The 20600-nt window shown below is 45.3% G+C and overlaps 1 protein-coding gene across 1 annotated transcript in view; it reads left to right on the forward strand.

The window, feature by feature from the left end:
• CDH12 (cadherin 12) overlaps positions 1 to 20600 on the forward strand; it is a 1497293-nt gene that overhangs the window by 1355042 nt on the left and 121651 nt on the right. The window contains exons 7-8 of the mRNA XM_069613705.1: positions 1984 to 2120; positions 9784 to 9905. Coding sequence (XP_069469806.1) covers positions 1984 to 2120; positions 9784 to 9905 — 259 coding nt within the window. The remainder of the gene's footprint in view (positions 1 to 1983; positions 2121 to 9783; positions 9906 to 20600) is intronic.

A 20600-nucleotide genomic window follows, 5' to 3' on the forward strand; every position in this document is an offset into this window, starting at 1 on the left:
ATTTACAATCACTAAAATTGCTTAATGGTCAAGGCAAGACAGCCTTATTTGCATGATTGCTTTACACATTAAAAATGTATACATTTAAGAAACAGTAGACAAGTGATAGACAATGTGCTATTTGGACCTACCCCACTGACCGTACATCTCCTGTAAATATGCTTAAATGGCATGGTTCTTTACTCCTCATTCTTCTCTTGTTAGTTCAATGCCAGAATGCTGAGGAGATTGCCAATCTGTTTCACTGGAATATGACCCAGCTCTGTTCGAGTGATGAATGTGTAGGCATGATACAGGCAGTCATCAACCAGTAAGTGAGAGTAGATTGTACTCACAATCATTTTCAGTATGGTCCCTATACTACTGAATCCTATGTTCTACAGCCAGCGTGCCTATCTACCTTCTTCCCACTGCAGAGATGGATGTCAGGGCATTCAGTATGTTCATGATTCTGTGTGTATGTCATCACAGTGCTCCCACTCATCAGTGATCATACCATTAATAGGCAATGATATCAGGAGGAGAGGTACAGGTCTCTAAACATAGAGCTGTGGGGTAATGGTTCTGCAAGAGGTAATGAAATGGATCAGGCCACTCTGCATAGGATTCCACTCCCTTTTCCTGTATTATTTTGAGCACTAAGGTCCCAGTGTTACAAATAGAAGATGTAAAACAAAGAACATGGAAACATGGATGCACCTGCCGCACCCAAACTGCTCTTCGAAACTCCAGCCACTTCATTGCCGATGCAGTCAAAGGTTGACCCTTGTTTTCTTCCCGAACTTTGTCCTTTGAGCACTGTATTGAACCAACTCACTATGTGCATCCCATCAGTCACTTGTCTGTCATCGAACCTCGACTGCAAAACTGAACTTGGTGAACTCCATGATCTGCATTGCTCAAGCATCACTTTGATCTGCAAACGACCTTCAGTTTGACCCCAACTTGACAGCTGCTTGCTCTCAGGACTACCGTGACTGCCACATTTGATCCTGAATGGAGCAGTCAGGCACAGCGCTAAGAAACCTGGTTCACCGTTGTTGAACTGCCAGGAACAGCAAAGGTATTATTGACTGTTAACTGTACCCAGGTTCATTTCTGGGCCCTAGAGACTAGCTAGGTCACTCTAATCCCTTTTACTTAAAAGAGCCTATCCTTTTTAAAAAACATTGTGTTTTTATCTGCCTTTGTCTTTCTGTCTCATTACCCACAGTTATGCATCTTTCTATCTGTGCATATTATGTGTTCTTTCTATCCAGGTGGGATTCTGTAGTATGTTTTATTTACTTATTAAGGCATATGATGTGTTCAATTAAAGTATATATACATTATTCATAGAACCCTGATTGGACATTCCTTTATTTTGGACTGTTGTATTTGGCTGCTTCAGTTGTTACTGTGTCACGTTCACACCCCTCTTGAGAGTATAGCCTTCCCTGGGACCACGTTCACAAAGGGCGAATACGATAAATCTCTTAACTGTGCCTGTTTTACCTTTATGATTGGGTTCCCTTTTGTTTTGCAGAAGTGTCTGGGCTGAGTATCAGGTTTAGCCTCTACTGATCTTCTTACTACTGTAGGGTAGAAGTCAATTTGACACAAATTACATGAACAATGCACAAAAAAAATGTGCTCGCTTTTCATAGACGTCCCCAGGCTCGAACTGGCCTATAGGGCAACAGGGCAATTCCCGAACCAAAAATGCAAAATGCTGGTGTCGATCAGCTGTGAGGCACCTAACCTCCCCTTTTAAGTTACTTTCTGATGTCGAAGCCGGGTTTTCAGCGTGTTCTAAAGAGTTAGAGTGATTTGTTATATGTGAGAAAACCACAATGTTTAGATAACACAATAGAACTATCATGAAGTACGTGCTTTCCAATGTAAATGTTACAACAATTCCAAAAGCACCATGACGTTCATTTGCACAAGATGCTGTGATGTATACACGCCGTGTTAATGCCATCTCATCTCAATCATTTCCAGGTATGCCATAGATTGGGAGAGCCAAGTGGACAGTTGCTTTACGATAGATGCCATTGAAGGAACCATTGCAACAAACGATTTGCTGGACAGAGAAACTATTGCGCAATACAATGTCTCTGTGATAGCAAGTAAAATAAGTAAGTATGGCTGGCTTATAAATCCTAATTACAGTGACAAAAAAAGATATTACTGTATAAAAACAACATTTATGTAGAGCAATGGTTGAATCTTGCATGTTGGTATTTAAAGGAAAATAACAGGAAAATAAACATATTCAGTGTTACTGCAAATCAAAAGATACAATGAAAATTACACATGCTAATAGCGCAGGGAGTCTTGATTCTATTAAAGACAAGGAGGCAAGCATTATGCTTCATCTTCAATTCATGCCTGTCTCCAGCAGTTTCAACAACAAACACATTTTTGTACCTTCCCATTTGGGAGAAAAAAAAGATCAACCTAAAACTACATTTCCCTTTGTTCTAGGGCAACTGTAGTCCCAATGGCCTGACCACGTGATCCTATCCCTTCCATTCCCTGTTCTCTCCCTCTTCTTTAATGCTCTTAACTGCACTCCAACTTGAACTGAACTCTGAACTAGTCCAAACATAGTTACTGTTCACTCCACTGCACTGTCCTGCGAATCTTCCGCATTCAAACTGGCGGTCTCGCTCTCAGACATCTCCTGTTTCTGAATAACCTGGCTCAGCTGTTCTTCTGGCATCTCCAAATGAAAGAACATAAAGAGCACGTTAAGGAGGCGGATACACACCCTATTCTGGGACAAATCCATCGTAAGTACATTATTTTACATCAACATTAACTCTCCTGTGTATCCAAGGCGGGAAAGTAATGCTCCCCTCCTTTTCTTTAATAGAATCAAGATTGCCTGCGCTATTAGCAGCGGTAATCTTCATTCAATGTCAAGACGGAGGCGATCATTATGCTTGTTCAACGCTTGTCATCACTGTCATTGCCACTGATTGTACAGGCTTAAAATAGAATATTCTAAAGGTAGTATCACTGGCCCAGTCGGCCGCCCGCCAGATATCTTGGAACATTGAGCCCTGTTCTAGCGCCTTTGAGGCCATCGCGCCTCAAATAGAATGTGCTCCAAACTTAGCCATATCTATCCCTGCTATTTGCATCACTTTGCTCACCCATCTTGCTACGGTAGCTATTGCTACTGTCTTGTGATGTTTTCTACGCACTATCAGCAATTGTGTCGTGCCCATTGACCTCATCTCCTCGGTCCTATGCTCATATTCTTTTATTCAGGTTGCTACTCACTACTTGGGGTGGACCCACAGGTAGGGATAGACTATTGTCGTGGAGTCTGTCTTTGTTCTTCTGACTAGGGTGAAGGTTCCTCCTTCTGGTCCATACACTTTCCTAATCACGTCTAGGGCTCTATTAATGCTGCTCTCCTACATGATACTAGACACAAAAGCATTGCCAGTTTCCCTGACAGTTGCTTCAGGGAAAGGTATCTATTCCCTGGCCAGTCGGCCAACAGTTTCAGGACTACCGACACGTCCCATAAAGTGTCATACCTTGGCTTTGTCCGTTTCCTAAATCTTATTCCCCTAAGTAGTCGAACTACTGCAGCGTTCCCCTCTACGGGCAATCCCTCTATGGGTACGTGGCCCGCTGAAATTGTGGACCTGTACACTCCAATAGTTCTGTATGCTTCCCGTCTTGGAGTAACTCTGCTAAGAAATGTAATATCTCTACTAGAGGGGCTGAAACGGGATGAAGACTTCTCCCTTTGCACCACCGTGACCACCTACTCCAAGCTGCGTTGTAGCTCCTTCTAGTCGATGGTGCCCATGACTCCACGATGAGGTTAGCAGCTTGCGCTGAAATCCCTGGGAGATTCCAGTGTCTCCTGATATCATGCACGCCATCAGCGGAAGAGTCCCTCTCACTCTCAGAGGATAATATGACCCAAGTGGGTCCATGAGAAGGTTGTCTCCTGGCGGTAGCACTCTTGGGTGATCGGTCACTAGTTCCATCAACATCGGGAACCATACTTGCGACTTCCATATTGGTGCCACCACTATCATTGTCGCTCTCGCTATGCGAACCTTCGCAAGTACCCTGTTCATCGTAATACATGGCGGAAAGGCATAGTGCGTCCCTCCCCTCCAATCTTGGAGAAAAGCATCTACTCCTGCTGCTGTCACATCTAGTCTCCAGCTGAAGTATCTGCTCTTTTGCGCGTTCAGTCAGGACACAAACAGATCTGTGTGTACTGGCCCCCAAGGGTCCTCTAACTGACGGAAGATAGTCATGTCCAGCATCCAGTCACTGGAGTCTGCTAGGTATCTGGAATTCCAGTCTGCTACTATATTGAGCGAACCCGGGAGATATTCTGCTACTACTGATGTCCTTGTCTCTACGCAAAAGTGCCAGAAGTCCTTGACTAGTTCCGCTAATAATTTGGACCTTGTCCCTCCTAAATGATTGGTGTATCTGACTTCTGATATATTGTCTATACTCAGAAGGATACAAGAATTCACTCTGCCTTTCGTAAATGCCTTGATCCCGAATGACCCGGTTAGTAGTTCTAGACAGTTGATGTGTATCTTGAGCTCTTCCGTGCTACATTTTCCCCCTGTCTCTAATTCTCCACAGCGAGCTCCCCAGCCTGCTCTGCTGGCGTCTGATTCTATCACTAGAAAGGGGTGATCGCCGAATATGGCTTTCCCTTTCCAGGCGTCCATATTCTGCAACCACCATTCTAGTTCTGTTTTCGACTCTATATCTAGGGGTAGCACCTGATGGTGTCGCAGGCCTTGTTGTAAGTGTTTTATCTTCAGTTGTTGGAGGGCGCGATAATGTAGTGGTCCGGGAAATATCGCCTAAATTGATCCTGCTAATAGACCCACTACTCTCTCTATCGCCCGAAGCAAGATTACGCTTTTGCTCAGGCAATTTCTTATTTCTCTAATTATATTTCTCATCTTCCTGGCTGGAAATTCTAGCGTAGCTGTCCTGGTGTCTATAATGAAACCCAGGAACTCTATTCTTGTTGCTGGAGCCACCTCTGATTTTTCTTGATTCACTAGGAATCCTAGAGACGTTAGTAGGTCTGACACCCACCCTGTCTGGTATCAGAGCGTCTCTCTGCTGTTTGCGATCAGCAGGTTGTCGTTTAGATAAATGATCATTCTTATTCCTTTCTCTCTGATTGCTGCTGCTATAGGTTTCATGAGCTTCGTGAATGCCCACGGTGCTGAGGCTAGTCCAAAGGGCATTATCGCAAATTGCCAGGATTGCCATCCCCAGTCGAACGCTAAAAGGACGATATTCTTCTTGGACGGGTATTGGAAGGTATGCGTCTTTCAGGTCGATCCTCATGGGCCAGTTGCTCTGTCTCAGGGTTTCCCTGAACTGGTGAATTCTCTCCATCTTGAAGTAATGGTAAGTCACACAGCTGTTCATGTCTTTCAAATTTATTACGGGCCTCACTTTGTCCTTCCTGTGTACCAGGAACATGTTGCTTATGAACTTTGGGGTTGTAGCGCAAGGTTGTATTGCTCTTTTGCATGCTAAGCTTTGCAGCTCTGCGTGTAAGGTCTCCATCTCTACCTGCGCCGAATGTTTGGGCCGGGGGTTGGGACTGTATTGGTATCTGTGTAAATTCCAGCTGCAGTCCACTGGCTGTCTGCAATACCCAGGCATCGCTGGAAAGTGCATGCCAGTGTTCCCAAAAACGTAATGTTACCCCCCCACCACTGACAGATACAGGGTCTGTCTCACCTGTGGGGAAGAACTGTCCTCTTCTCTGTCCTCTGCCTCAACTTCCTCTCAGGAAGCATCCTCTTGGGGTAAAGAAGGTGTCTTGCTGCTTGCTTTACCAATACTGGGCCTTGTTGTTCTGAGGCCTTCTGGTTGCTTGATAGCGACTGGTCACTCGGCCTCGATACCGACTGGTCCCACCGAAAACTCTTCCAGGTAATATTTTCTTTATTGACGCTTTCCAGGGAGATGTAGGTGCATGCAAACCTCCCCTTTTCCTTCCTGAAGGTCTCTGCAAGTAGCAGTCCTTGGGCTGCTTCACCTGCTTTCTAAGAAGCCAGATCGGCTAGTTTGGGATCTATTTTGGTGAGTAGTCCTCTATTTTGGTGAGTAGTCCTCTTCTGCGCTCTGATCAGATGACGCAAGTCGCGTTACCTAAGAGGCATACCACACTTTGCGCCCAGTAAGCGTGGACATCTGGGTCCACTTCTTCCCCTGTTTCTCTTGCTCTTTCACCCAAGTCCATGATCTTTGCGAGTGGTCCCGCGAGATCGAGCACCTTTTCCTGACAGCTACTCCAGGATCTGTCTATACCCTTTATGGGGTCTCTGGAGGTTTTCGACACAAAGGCCAGCATCTTTGGGTCGAGTTCCTGTGCTTCTGCTACCTTTCCAGGCAGTTCTGGTTTATGATATTCTGCCCGCATTTGTTGTCTTGCCTCTTTTTTCGAGGGCCTTCCGTAACCTGTGGGTCATGTATTTCGTGACTCTTGGTGATGGCAACTAGTATGAGTACTTAGGGTTTCGGATGCCCTCTGGTTCAAACTTATCCGAAATTCCCTCTTCGTCCTCTGAATTGTTGAGTTTCCTCAACTTCTTCTTGGGAGAGGGCTGCATCTCTTCCTCATCCTCTTTATTATCCTCATCTTGCGAGGATCGTGGGGTCTCTGTGGGCTCCTCTTCGGAGTCCTGCCCTTAATTCCCGATATTATCTTCTCCTGGGTAGGGGGTCGCAAGGCTCGGCACTCCCGACTTGTGCATGAATGCGTCTCGCAGTTTTTCAAACACGTCGCCAGCCTCTTGTACCTTTGGGTCTGCACTGTCTGGATGACCCGGGTGGTCAGAAGAGCTCTCTCTCTTCTGGGACTTCTTAAACTTCAATGGGTCCTTTGTTGTGACCCTTGTGGGCATGCTGTCTTTGGTTATGCTGCTCTTCTCTTTCTGGCTCAGAAATGTCTCAATGGTTTCTAGTCTGTCTTGTAGGGGTCTCACCCCTTGAGCAACTGCCTCTACAAGTGAGTTCCCAAGCACTTCCTTGAAGCTATACTCTAGATCTTCAGAGTAGGCTTCTTCCTGTTCCTCCTCACTCCACTCGAATTCTGCCATGCGCCTGTGCTCTAAAAAGTGCCTTAACTACTCGGTCTGGTGTAGTGGCACGTCCACTTAACTCATTGTGTGGTTAGTGTGAGGCTGCACCTTCTGTCCTGCTGAGCAGGCTTCTAGCTAATGCTCTGTACTTTCAGTACTGCACAGCTTATACACGCTGTGGAAGTTGCGAGCATTATACCGCTTTTATTGAGGGCTCTGGTGTTCTTTTCCAGCTTCTGCGGTGCAATTTAATTTATTAGGTATCACTTTCCTCCCAGGAGCGAAGCACGTTGTACTAGCACTCTCGTTGTACTCCGGGGGGAGGCTCCAACTTTCGAAGGGTGGGTCTGCCTCCTCCCTTCATTGAGCTGTGTGCTCTCCTCGCGCTGCGGAAGCGCGTCTAGTCGGCACACATGTGCCTGGCTCCACCCCCCAAAAGTGGGGGTTGCTCTGGGAGTCTCGGGCTAACTGTGGGAGCCTGACTCCTCCTTCCCAAAGGAGGGGGTCATGCTATGAGTGATTGAGGAGGACGGCGAGCCCCAAGTGTGCGGTACGCGCCGCCATCTCCGAAACAAAACAAACTAGTCTAATGCTATTCGGAATCATGTTGCGCGCCTACTGTCCTGATAATGTTTCTGACACAGATGCTTACTGCTAGTCGTGCGCGCTTCCACTAAACAGTTTATAATTATCCATGCACATGCTACTACTGTATATACTCATACTCTACGGAGCTATAGAACATGCTGCTTAAAGCTTGGAGAGCAGGAAAGAAGAGGTAGAGAACAGGAAATGGGAGAACTAGGATCACATGGTCAGGACATTGGGGCTACAGTTGGCCTAGAACAAAGGGGGAAGTAGTTTTTTGGTTGAAAAAAGAAAAAATATGTTTTTCCCATTTGGGAAGTTACACAAATGTGTTTTGGTTGAAACTGCTGGAGACAGGAATACATTGAAGAGGAAGCATAATGCTTGCCCCCGTCTTAACATAGAATCGTCTGATTTCCCCATGGAAAATCTATCATTTTACAGACTTGTGTTGCTTCATAAGCACAATCAGGATGTTTCAATACGTTGACATTGTGTCTGGGTTTAAGGACAACAGTGTGATGCAATCTCAAGGTCTGGTAAACTAACAGTTCTGCCTGATTGTCCGCAGTTTCTGTTATCCTATGGAAATTCTGCACGGAATTTTGAATTGTGTTTGGTTTTCTCAAGGTTTCTGTGCATTGAAATATCAAAATGTAGAGGTATCATTTAATTTCCATGAACTGTGTGTTCTAGTCCAGCAAGCCAACCTGCTGATGATCAGTCATGGACCCAATCAAGATCAAATGGATGAGGAGCACAGTTGATTGTCAAGAACACCAGCTTGCACTGATTAACTGTGCTCATGACTTTTATTTGGGCCTGCTATTTTTGTAGGAAATATAAGTATCCTGTACTTCAAACGGGAGCATGATTTACGACATTGCTAAGTCATATGTTGTAAATTCTGTGTACCCGCATACAACCGCTACATCCAGGCAACACTGCATCACCTAATATTGATGCTTCTGTCTAATCGTCATGATATCCACCAACGCAAATGCCATCACAGCCTTGAAAGTATTACCCTTTAAGCTAAGGGCAGTGTCTTCCAAGAATCTAGGCAATTGCAGAAGATATCAGACTGTCACAGTGAGAACACGTGACTTGATTTGACTTGTCGCTGATACCTAACTATAAAGGCAAAAGACCTGCCCCGAACCTTCTTACAAAATAATTGCACCGCAACATGCAGCATGGCAATGGAAATATTTGATCCATCATGGGGCATGGTGTTAGGTGGTATTACGCACTGCAGCGGTTCGCCTACATTGCATACATAATGCTGATGACAGTAGGCACAGTTTTCTTCAATTTGAGAGTCACTAGACATGGAAATGTGGTTAGAGTACAGTGCTTCAAGTGATAAACTGGGTTTAGGTCGAAATGACCGGAAAAAAAGGTCGAAACGACCAAATGTTCTAAAAATGCTACCACCAAAGGATCGAACACCAAAAGTTCGATCCTCTGGTGGTAGCATTAAAAAAAACGGGGGCTGCGGGGGTGTCCCCCGCATTGCCCCGCTCACTATACTTTATGGTATAGTGAGCGGGGGGCTGCAGGGGACACCCTGCAGCCGTCCGTGGAAAAAAAAAAAAAAAAAAGGACCCTGCAGCGCCAGTTCCCAATCACAGAAGTGAAAGGGAACTGGCGCTGCAGGAACCAGCGTGAAGGTGAAGGTAAGTGGGGTTTGTGTATGTCAGTGGTGTGGTTGGGGGTGTGCTGAGGGTGTGGGTGGGGGGTGTTATGGGTGTGTTGGGTGTGTGTGTGTGTGTGAGAATGTGTGTTTTGGCAAATTATCGGGGCTGAAATGTCCAAAAACAAAGTGTTCGAACTTTTGGTAATTCGAACATTTCGTTTTCGCATATTTCAGCCTCGATTATTTCTCCTTCGGTCAAATCACTGGGATTCATAAACTGCAGGTGGAGTACATACTCTTCATCAGTACCCCATTCCTCTGTGCAGTGTAAATGTGGGTTTTGAATAGAAACAAAGTCTCAGTGCTCCGGTCCTCATCACATCCATTGCATTGTGTTGTAAGCTAACCTATGAGTCATGGATAGTACCTGCTTCTTATATCTGCCGTGTATTTGCTTTACAGGTAATCCACTGCTAACAAGTAAGGTCAAAGTTATCATACATGTTCTGGATGTCAACGAATTTGCACCTGACCTCTATTTGCAAAATGAAATGACTGTGTGTGAAAATGCCAAAGCAGGGCAGGTAATTGAATGAACTCATATTTCTGTTATTACTTCAATTGCTAATCTAAATACTGAAATAAATATTTACTGAAAACAAAATAATGCAAGTAAAAAAAGCTGTGTGCCTGACCGAACTGTGCTGTGGAAGAAATTGACCCTGGTTCCACCTGAACGCCCCCCTTGTTTGAGTTTTAAACATCTTAAGGTGATACATTTGCCCAAATTATTCTATTCATGTCCTACTCCTTGCACACTGGTGAGACTTGGTTCAGGACCAACACCCATGAATTCGAAATCTGCTATTGCCACATGTCTTCCACCCACATCTGAGGCCTTGTCCTAAATACAGTGCAACAGAGAGGTAGTCAGACACTATGTGTTATCTAAATTGTATTAGGCCTCATTACTGCTGACAGATGGATCACTGTGAGGTCCTTTTCGACACACCCATGCATCAAAAAATAGTTACCTACATCATTTGTTCCATGTCATCACCCAGAACCACACATTGTAAACGACCCCTTTTAGGAGTAAGTGGTTGAGGTTGGAGGCCAAACCTGTGTGTGGCGTGATGTAACACATCTGTTTCTGATGTCAGTTTCACTTCTTGGGAGCTTTAAATGCCCAGTGCTTGTGATATGCTGTCTGAATGTGCCCCCGTTGTTTTTCTTAAAAATAATATATAACTTGCTCACCTGATGCAAAAGTAAGAATTCTGAAAGTTTGAGTCACCTCATTTTAAGAATCTGATTCAAATACTTAGGGCGGTTTTCACTGCACAGCTGTGGAATAGATTTGATTGCCTACCAGATTTAGGCAAAAAGGTATACCATAATTAAGAGAGAAAGCTTCTTCCCTCCTTTACCGGTACCAGCAACTATTGTGAGCCTCCAGTTTAACTAACCTCAAATCAGCTTGTCAGCTTCAGAGAGAGAACTATTTTGCACATTTTGTACATGACAAATCTATTCTTGTGATCACTACTTTCTGGAAGCGTATTTTAGTGGGAACCCACATTTCATTGACTATTGCTGTTTTGCACCTGATAGCACACGTTTTGTGATAAGCTAATGAACTTGAATCGTCTTTTAACATGATGAAATTAGGAAAAAGATACTTTTTTTTACATTCTTGTTTTATATATACATATATATCTGATATGCTGTTTGTATCTTTTCATGCCTCAATATTTGTGATTTCGTGAGTTGTGTCCTTATGAAGCCGTAAAACAATAATACAAAATTTAAAAAATAACCTTAGTTAACGGCATAACATTGCATGCCAAGATGTGGGACTCCCTGCCCTTCATCCTAGATTATTCCTGAAGTACACGCCATTGTTATTATAGACAATGGGGGAATAGCTCAGGGGCAACATGCTGGCTTTGGAAGCAAAACGACACGGAGCAACACAGGTTCGATCCCCGAGTCCACGCTTAGAAACGGCTGGGTATTAAGTGCATTATAAATAACCAATCGTAACCCTTCTCCCACCCAACACACACGCACACCACATGGAAATGCCCACACACACGCCCACCCGTGCAACAAAGAACATATTCCAGCAACTGCTCCCACACGTGTGTTCAGCATTGTCAGACTCCCTGAGAGAGGAAGAGGAGGCAAGCTAGTATACTTATCCTGACAGCCCTGACAGCCATGATAGCATTTACCGTTTCAATCTTACTGCAAAACCAAAGATTGTATTCATAGTTTGGGAGTAATTTGCCCTTGAGAATGCGCAAGAGATGTGTTCGTGTGCACACCAAGACACCCAATCACATCGCATTCCCATTCTAAAAAAATAATACGCCTTCAAGTGCGATGCTTCCTCTCCTGCTAGCTTCATGTTAAGCTCAACCTTAGTGCCCGAGACATGGCAAATACGTAAACGTAATTAAACCTGTATTGCCACCGGATTGGCATCATTCTAGAGACTCCACTGCATCAGAGGCTGTGGTACTTTAATTGAAAGTGGGTCTGAAAGTGAGCTCCCGTCGTGAGTCCCCTTAACTAGGTTAACTATCTTTACATGCTTGGAAAACCAAATCATATTTTTTTTGTAATTTCAAAAACTGAGTGTGATGTAATGCACTCCTAGACAAAGAGGGGTCTATTCACAAAGAAGCTACTATGGGTGATCCTGACTTATCTTTGACTTATAACTGGAGAGAGCTATTTGTTTCTCTAAAAGGTTTAAAAAGTTACCATGAGTAACTTTCTCTAACCCCTGACTTACACCTGACATGCCATGTGCAAGCCATGTGTCAGTGATAACCACAGTACGTCCTCAATTAATCAAATAACTTTCTCCTGGTTCAAGTGAAAGGCAGGTCTGTGTAACCTCTTTGTGAATTGGCTGCGACCCCTTGGCAAGCTATCCAGGGAACCCTAATGAACAGAATCAAGAGCCTTCGATGCGTCTGAGGCCAGTGCCAAAGCTGGTGTTCTGCCAGCATTAGAGTTGTCTGTTAAATGGGCATTATTCCATGTTATGTCAGCAACATGCCTACCCTGTTGCATAAACACGGTTTGATCGCGGGCCAATGGGACTGAGAGCAACACTTCCAATCTTGATGCAAGAGTTATTGTGATTTGATTAGCACTGATGTTCATGGGGGCAATGCGCCAATAGAAACTACTCTTTCCCAGATCGTTATCATTGTACATCATCACTGAAATTAATGATTTGGCATGGTTTCTGTCACTGTAGCCCTGGAAACCTCTGCATTAAAAGGTTTCACTAAAGGTTGTATAATGTAACTGAAGAAAGTATATTAAGAAACACTGAAGAAGCTATCCAGTAAAAGCAAGTTACCATGTTTGAAGATTTTAAGCTCTGACTCCCAAGGGCTCCCCACAACTCCCTCCTAAGTATCGGGAAACCTGTTAGACTAATTTCCTTTCTGTACTTCCATGCCAACTGAAACCTCTGTGTAAAGTTAGTGTTTCATCTCAATTCTTCCAGTCTGACAGTGGGTCCTTTACCAGAATGATATCTGCTGACCTGCATGGCGTCCCAAATCACAAAGTCATTGGTTTTTTGCAAGTCCCTTGACTTCACTTTAAGATGAGTCCTGGCCCCCGCTTATTGGTTGGCGATCAAGGTGCACCAATATGCACACTCGTATTCTGGTGGGCTTCAATTGTTAATGATGTTTCTGATTTGTGAGTTAATTTACCTCCAGTGCTTCCTTTATAGAACTGAACCCAGTGTATGGCAAATAAAGTATGCAAATAAACCAGTGGGAATCCTCCTATCAGATTCATTCTGATGCTGACATGATAATCTGGCATCAGGAGCATGGCCATTAGTGGGTCTGCACGTCATGCTCTTACCTACGATTCGGATCTAACACTGCACAGCGTCGTGATGGATCCGGGATTCAGTGCATGCATGCAGAGAACGGATGAGGAACCTGAGATCCACCAGTTTCCATAACTTTCACCACCACCATAACTCTGTGGAGATTGTCACTGTGATGCATGATGGTGACTTACGATGAAGACCAATCAAAGTAGTCATTGTTGACTAATTCATTTGCATGGATTATGCAATGGTCCTTCTGGCCAAGAAAACATTGGCACAATCAATGCACATTGAGGCAATCTGCAGCCATGTGTGCTCTGATCCCCAGCCACTTGTAATCACAGTGCAAGGGCTTTGGTTCAGGGATCTGATGTGAAGATTACATGTGGCTTGTGAGCGTAATCTGATGACGTGGAAGAAGCACATGCACAGGTGATTTTGCGTGGGTTTCCTCCATATCTACAGCCATTACAGTGATGTGCCCAGTTGCTTTCTGGTTCCCAGTTCAACATTATTAATTCTAGCCAAAGCAACAGAGGTTTAATAATAATAATATAATCTGTTTCTTTGGAGTGGAACTCATAGATAATAGGACTTAAACACATATATGAACCAAGCAAGCTCTCACACATCTGTACTAATGCAATACATTCAAGTACAAAACAGAACATCTAAGGCATTGATCATGAAGGCAAGCGTCCCCAAACAGCACGATCCTCCCCGCAATGAGAGACAATGAAGGACTCTCCCAAAATGGGAATAAGGCCAAGACAGAGTGCGGGTGAGCGTAAATGGGAGTTTATCAATCGGAATAGGGCATGCAAAGAACTCTGCAAACTCCGAGAGCGCTCTGTCTGACAATAGCAAAGACAGGCGTATATATTTACAAAAAACGTCATAAGAACCTACACACTATAGGGGGCACAAGTTCAATGGGATTGGGTGGCGACGACTAACTATAGGTGCTGCTGCGATGTGGTTGGCTTTGGCTGGAAGACGTCACTGGTCAGCCTCGTGGGTTGGGCTGGGCCTGGCAGGTCGGCTGAGTTCATCCGGACGGTGTTGTTGTGCCATTGTGGCCAGTGTCAGAGGTGAATGTCTTTTCCTGACTTGGTTGCCCTATGCCATGCACACCGCAGCCATTCAGTCATTTCAATATTATTTTCTTTAGTAAATCTTCCAATAGGTTATACTACAGGTTAATGCAACACAGGAGGAATGTACCTTGTGAGGGGTCTGGAGGTAATACGTCAGGACATGGTTACCAGTGTCCTGTTGACCGGGGCCATAGGTCGAGGGGCTAAGCTTCAGGGCCTGGGACGGGCGGTACAGGTCTTTCTGCCTTGTTAGAAGTTGTTATGGATGTTCCGCTGTGTGTTGTCAAAGTGTTGGGTGTCCTGATTGCACAGGGCCATAAGTCTGAGATGGTCCGGTGGGTTGTGGGGTTTACGAGGGGGCGCGTGTGTTCAGGCAGAGGTTTACTGCTGAGCTGTAAATAATGCAGGTGGCGGGCCGCGGCCTTGGGTGCTACAGAGGGGATTACAAATCTTTGAAGCGGCTCCAGTCTGGTTGGGGGAGGTAAAGCAGTGCGGCGCGGCCTCTGCTCTCATGCCTTGGCAGCCTTCGCAGGGTGGGAGGTGGAATGGCCTTGCACGTATTTCACAAAGGTATCTCCCTCGTGTGTTGCCGATGTTAGGTAAAGACATCACAAACATTTGAACACTCTATAATACTTATTCAAATCAATACAAAACATGCATTTAAACTTTGCTGGATGTGTCTCGATTATACCCAGTCTGAGCACCTTATTCATACATTATGTTTTAACAACTACAGTATTTAGTTATATGCATATATACATTTGCAGTAAGTGAGGTAGAATTAGGATTGGTGGAGTACATAGAAAGTAACCGGCCACTGTTCTTAACGGTGGTGGCACATGTGGGGCCTAGACATGCACACATGACAAGCGCCTTCTCGTGCATCCTTCACATAAGCCCTCTGTATGGTTACATTCGTCTTCTCGTGTCCTCTAGCAGCATTAGTTCAGTTATGGCGCAAGCCCATAGAGTGTAAGTTTCCCAGTGATACGCGTAACAAATAGATCCCTGGTGCGTTCCTTTATTATTAGCACCCAACTGCAATGGTGTGGGCTCGCCATCGCTTATATCATGGAAGCATGCTTTCTTATGTTTATACATTTTACAGGCTTTTGTAATATAAGGGATTTTGTGGAAGAAAGCGTACTTTGCGAGTGGTCTTGACATTAATATATAAAGACTGTCTGCCATCTGATGACCATTTTACTGTTCTTTTCATTGCCCAGGCCTGCTGGCCGGGTCATGCTGGGAGCGATGATACACTGCGGGAGGTGAACTGTTACAATGTTAGTGTATTACGCTAGCTCATGTCCGTCTTGTTCGTGGGAACGTGCTCGCAGCGGATCTGCCAGGGTGCTGCGGCGACAGGGATGACTGAGACTCTCCAAGGGTGGGGGCCGCGCTACAGTGCGCTGAGCTCACACCATCTTTACCAGACACAATGGTTTCTGGGCCTAGCTAAATTTTAATACATGTGGGCAATCAATACGTGTGGGCAATGTCTCCAGCGGGTGAACCCTCCATCACCTGGGCCCGGGTGGCATGAGGGGACGCCCAATGAGCCATAGCCCTCACCTGGGGAGAAAACGCAGGCGAGGGGGGTCTCCTGGACCAGTCCTCGCCTACATTTCCCCCCTTTCGTTACTTAAGTAACGAATTCTTTAAATCTTCTATCCTCCTACATTCTGCTTTGTCCATCACTGCCTCATCCCATGCAGGAGTTCCTTTGATGGGCATCCATGCTCTGCACACCCCCCTTAAGCTCTCACCTCTCCTGGCGTATTCATCTGGAGTACACGTTAGATATATACATCCACCATCTCCTTCCAAATCTACCCAAACTTCCTCGTACAATTCTAGTATACGGGGCTCTTTGATGGTGGTGTGCCACAACTTATCTACAATATCCTTATCGTGGTACATAGGCACCAGTTGGTACCTGGGTGTGTTATCTATCCCTGTTTGTACTTGTGCTTCTTGCATCGTTTTTATTGTACCGTGTGAGTTGCCCACTGTCACCATCATCATTGCACCATTTGGTACTGCGTTAGTACAAACTCGAAGACCCACCTGGCACAGGCAAAAAATTAAAAGGAGGAACACCACAGCTGGCATCAAAAATTTCACAGTTGTTCCAAGCCATGAGGGGACCCAGGAGAAGATGTTATCGAACCATGTACTGTCTTCTGCTCCGCCTTCCATTTTCATTTTTTCTCCTAGGTTGTGGACTGCTTCGATCACATGGGACAGGGAGCCGTTCTCTGCGTCTTCAGAAGGTACGAAAGTGCAGCAGGCACTTCCTATTTTTCGGCAAACACTGCCGTCCATCGCCGTCAACAGGTCCAGGACATACCTGTTTTGCATGGTCATCAGTCGTAAAGCTCTTAGTTCCACCTTTATTATGTTGAACCCTTCTTCAGTGTCGTTTGCCAGCTGAATCAATTCCCAGCGGATTATCTGGAACTATTTTGCGTTTGCCCTTGCTTGGACACTTGAGACGAGCGAGGCAAAAAATGTTTCTGCTGAGCTGAATAATCGATATTTGTCTGGGATCTGAGCCAATAGTTCTGATGATGCCTTTGATATGTAATTTGATGCTCGTCTGTTACGGGTCAGCACCTCTCCCTTGCGTCCGGAAGACAGGACATACATTTGTGACTCTGCAGTTGGTTGAGCCACACTCTGTTGCATGCGTTCCTGTGTCCTTTTGCTCCCATCGATGTGGCTTTCTGGTATCACCATTAGGGCTGAGTGCAGAGTGGCCATTGAGCAGCTGCCACTCCATGACGGGGGGAGGTGTAGGTATGCCTGGTTGCCGCATACCCAGTACGTGTCCATAAGGGCCGCAGTCCCTTTTCTTAGATCTGGGATGGTGAGGGTCTTGTTACAGCTCTTGTTTGTTCCCATGGAGGTCCTCCCTTCTCCTTTAAAACACAGTTCATAGTCCATTTCGCTCTGTAGTTTGAAAGGTTTTTCGATGGCGGTTACCCAAGTTAGTTTTGAAATGTGTTCTTTCCATACTGGTGTACATGTTTCTTCTATCCACTGCAATTTCTCCGGTGCCACACCTCTCAGTGCTTCCGCTTTGCACACTACTTCTTCATCCTTCCGCTTGTTATCAGAAAAAAGTGTCCCTTCAATTACAAAAAATGGTTCCTTCAGACATACCACCCCTGCCGTTTTTGGGTAGCACGTTTTCTCGTTCTGCAGCATTTGAAAAGTCACTTCATGTGCCTGGAAGGTGTTCTTAATCCTGCATAACGTGAGATGAAGGAGACATTGGGCATCTATAATTGGCAACTCTTTGGGTAACAATACTTTGGGTGTACCTGATGCGTGAGGGATGAGGGAGCAGACATAACAGCTCTCGTTTGTTGTTTGTTTAGCTGTGGCACTCATATCTGCATACCACTTATTTGTTTGGTGGGGGTGTCGTGGGTCTTCCATCTTATCTAGACCTAGCCCATAGTACTCATCATACTTCCTCCTCCCTGCTTCCCTCTTCCGTCTGTTGTTCTTGTTCCTCATGTACTTCCCAACTCCCTGGGCAAGGGACAAACTAGACCCCCCTTTCTCATTCCCGCCCCCCTTGGCCCATGCATCATATAATATTTCCTGTATTGCTAGTAGCTTTTCCTCTTCCTTCCTGACGTTATCTGGCAGGTTGTTTTTTAGTATGGGGGCAGCTGGCTGGTGGGGGTGTTATACAACCATGATATGGCAGACGGGTTTCGGTCATTTAAACTGTGGGCATTGTAATTAGATACCCCTGGTGGAGACACTGTGTTGTTCTGCATTCCACCTTGTGGCTTTTTTCTTTGTAAAATGACAGCACTGGATGGTGTGGTATGATACCCCCATACAAGTTTAGTTCCGTCCCATATCAAAAAATCACCTTCCCTTGTATTGACCCTTGTAGTTGTATTGGGCCCAGTAGTGCTGTTAATCCCTCCCCCCTCGTTCATCTCGATAGAGATGAACGCTACAAACCAATATGTAACCAGGCCAAACATTAGCATAAAAAACAATGTGATGCATACAGATAATCCACACTCATACGAATATCTGCATCTCTCATGTACTAATTCTCTCATTCTACTAATTCTATCCGTTGCAGGCTGCCCGTTAGATGCCATGGAAGCTCCTGTTTGAGATATAAAAGTGCATTAAGTGCATGCATGTAAACATTTTGCTAGCACCATCAGTGCCAATATATATTTGACGGGGAATGGAAGCGGGTGGGGATGCGGGGAGGGGTATTCACAGACAAGGGTGTATACAGGCCATAATTTGGTCATTCCATTAATTATATACAACTCAACAAGATAAAAGAGAGAACACATTTTTTTTTTTTTAAGTTTCCTTATCAGTTATTCTCCCATTCAAGTCCAGTACCAACACACACACACAAGTTCATATTCAGACATTCTGCTCAGTTGCATCGTTTGCTGTTGTCTGTGCCTCCTCATCTACCTCCTCTTGTACATTGCTATATGCCTTCCGTACATCGGTCAAGTGCACCCAGTACCTCAAGCCCTTCACCTTCACTGCCGTGGGCATGCAAAATATTACCTCGTATGGGCCATGGAATCGTGGTGCATTCCACCGACGCACAAAGCTTCTGACATAAATTGAGTCGCCTGGCATCAGCTGTAGCTGTTGCTCTGGCTCCGTGACAGATCCTGTTACGTTTCCCTCTTCTCTAGTGAAGGGTGGGGAGAGTTGCCTTGATATCACGCGCGCTGCCCTTGTCAATTTCCTTAAATAGTCTGTGAACTCATCTCCCAATATTGCGGCGCTTCTGTGAGCATCTGAGTGTTCGCGCAGTGGAGAGTGTGCTGTGTTCATTCGTCTCCCAGTCACGATCTCGTGCGGGGACAAATGGTGGTCTTTGCTTGGCTGATTTCTCAATTCAAATAGCGCAAGGGGTAGACAGTAAATCCAATTCTTCTTCAATGAAAAGCATAGTTTTGATAACCTGCCCTTTAACAGTCCGTTCATCTTTTCCACTACGCCATTACTTTGAGGATGATAAATCGAACACAATTTATGTTTTATTCCCAATAATGTAGTGACTTCCTTGAAAAGCTCATTCACAAAATGAGTGCCGTTGTCTGAGCGAATCACGTCACAAATTCCCCAGCGCAGGAACACTTCCCTTACTAGGAACTTGGCGGCGCTTTTGGCATCAGGTCGCGCACAGGGTCCTGCTTCCACCCACCTTGAAAATGGGCACACAACCACGATCATGTACCGCGCGCCATTACACCTTTCCCCCATGTCTGCATAATCTATATGCAGTTCTCTGAATGGGCCAATGGGTTTAGAAATTGTTCCCCGGAGAGTACGTAATGTCATTCCTGAATTGTATATTTGGCATGTTGTACATTCCATTGCAAATCGAGACACATGCTCCTGGAGACAGGGCACAAACCATTCTTCCTGTATTTCTGCTGCGATGTGCTGTTTGGTGTTATGTGCAGGGAAGTGTAGCTGTTGAAATGCAACTTCTAGTAACTGTATTGGCATTACCACTTTCCCTGAGTAATTTTGCCGCCACAGCAGGTCTGTTCCCGACTTGCTGCACCCCCGTTTTGTCCACATCAATTTTTCCTCTGCACTAGCTCCTTCCTGCAATTCTAGTATTTGTGATATGGGCATCATGTTGTATCCTTCTGGGGGCTCTTCGTTTCTCTTGTGCTTAAGCATGTACTCACCTGTGTCATATTTCTGAAAATAGGAAGCCTCCTTGGCGGCAGCGTCCGCTGCCGCGTTCCCCAAAGACACAACATCTGTGTTGGATGTATGTGCTTGGCACTTTACTATTGCTACTGCAGTAGGGTTTTGTAGGGCCTCAATTAACTCTTTCAACAATTCTGCATGCTGTACTGGTGTTCCGTCTGCCCGTCTAAATCCCCTACGCCCCCATCTTGCTAGACCTCCATGTACTGTCGTCGTCATGTAAGCTGAGTCTGTGTATATTGTCACTGCACAACCCTTTGCTGCATGTAGTGCTTCTTTGAGCGCAATCAGTTCTGCTGCCTGTGCGGAGTAATGTGATGGGAGGCGGTATTGTACTAGTGTTTCATACTCACCGTCTTCTAACCTCACTACTGCCATGCCAACGTGTTTTTCTCCCGTGTCCACGTCAATTGATGCAGACCCATCTACAAAGTACACTTCCCCCTCGCTTAGAGCGTTCTCACACACCACTGTGTCCTCCCCTCTTTCTCCTGTGTAGGTTGCGCAATCGTGGTTCTGCATGTCCTCTAGTGTGCACGCTTCTGTAATGAATGCGGCGGGGT

Source organism: Ambystoma mexicanum, chromosome 5p (genome assembly GCF_040938575.1).
Source record: "Ambystoma mexicanum isolate Mex_15411 chromosome 5p, UKY_AmexF1_1, whole genome shotgun sequence".
Lineage (NCBI taxonomy): Eukaryota > Metazoa > Chordata > Amphibia > Caudata > Ambystomatidae > Ambystoma > Ambystoma mexicanum.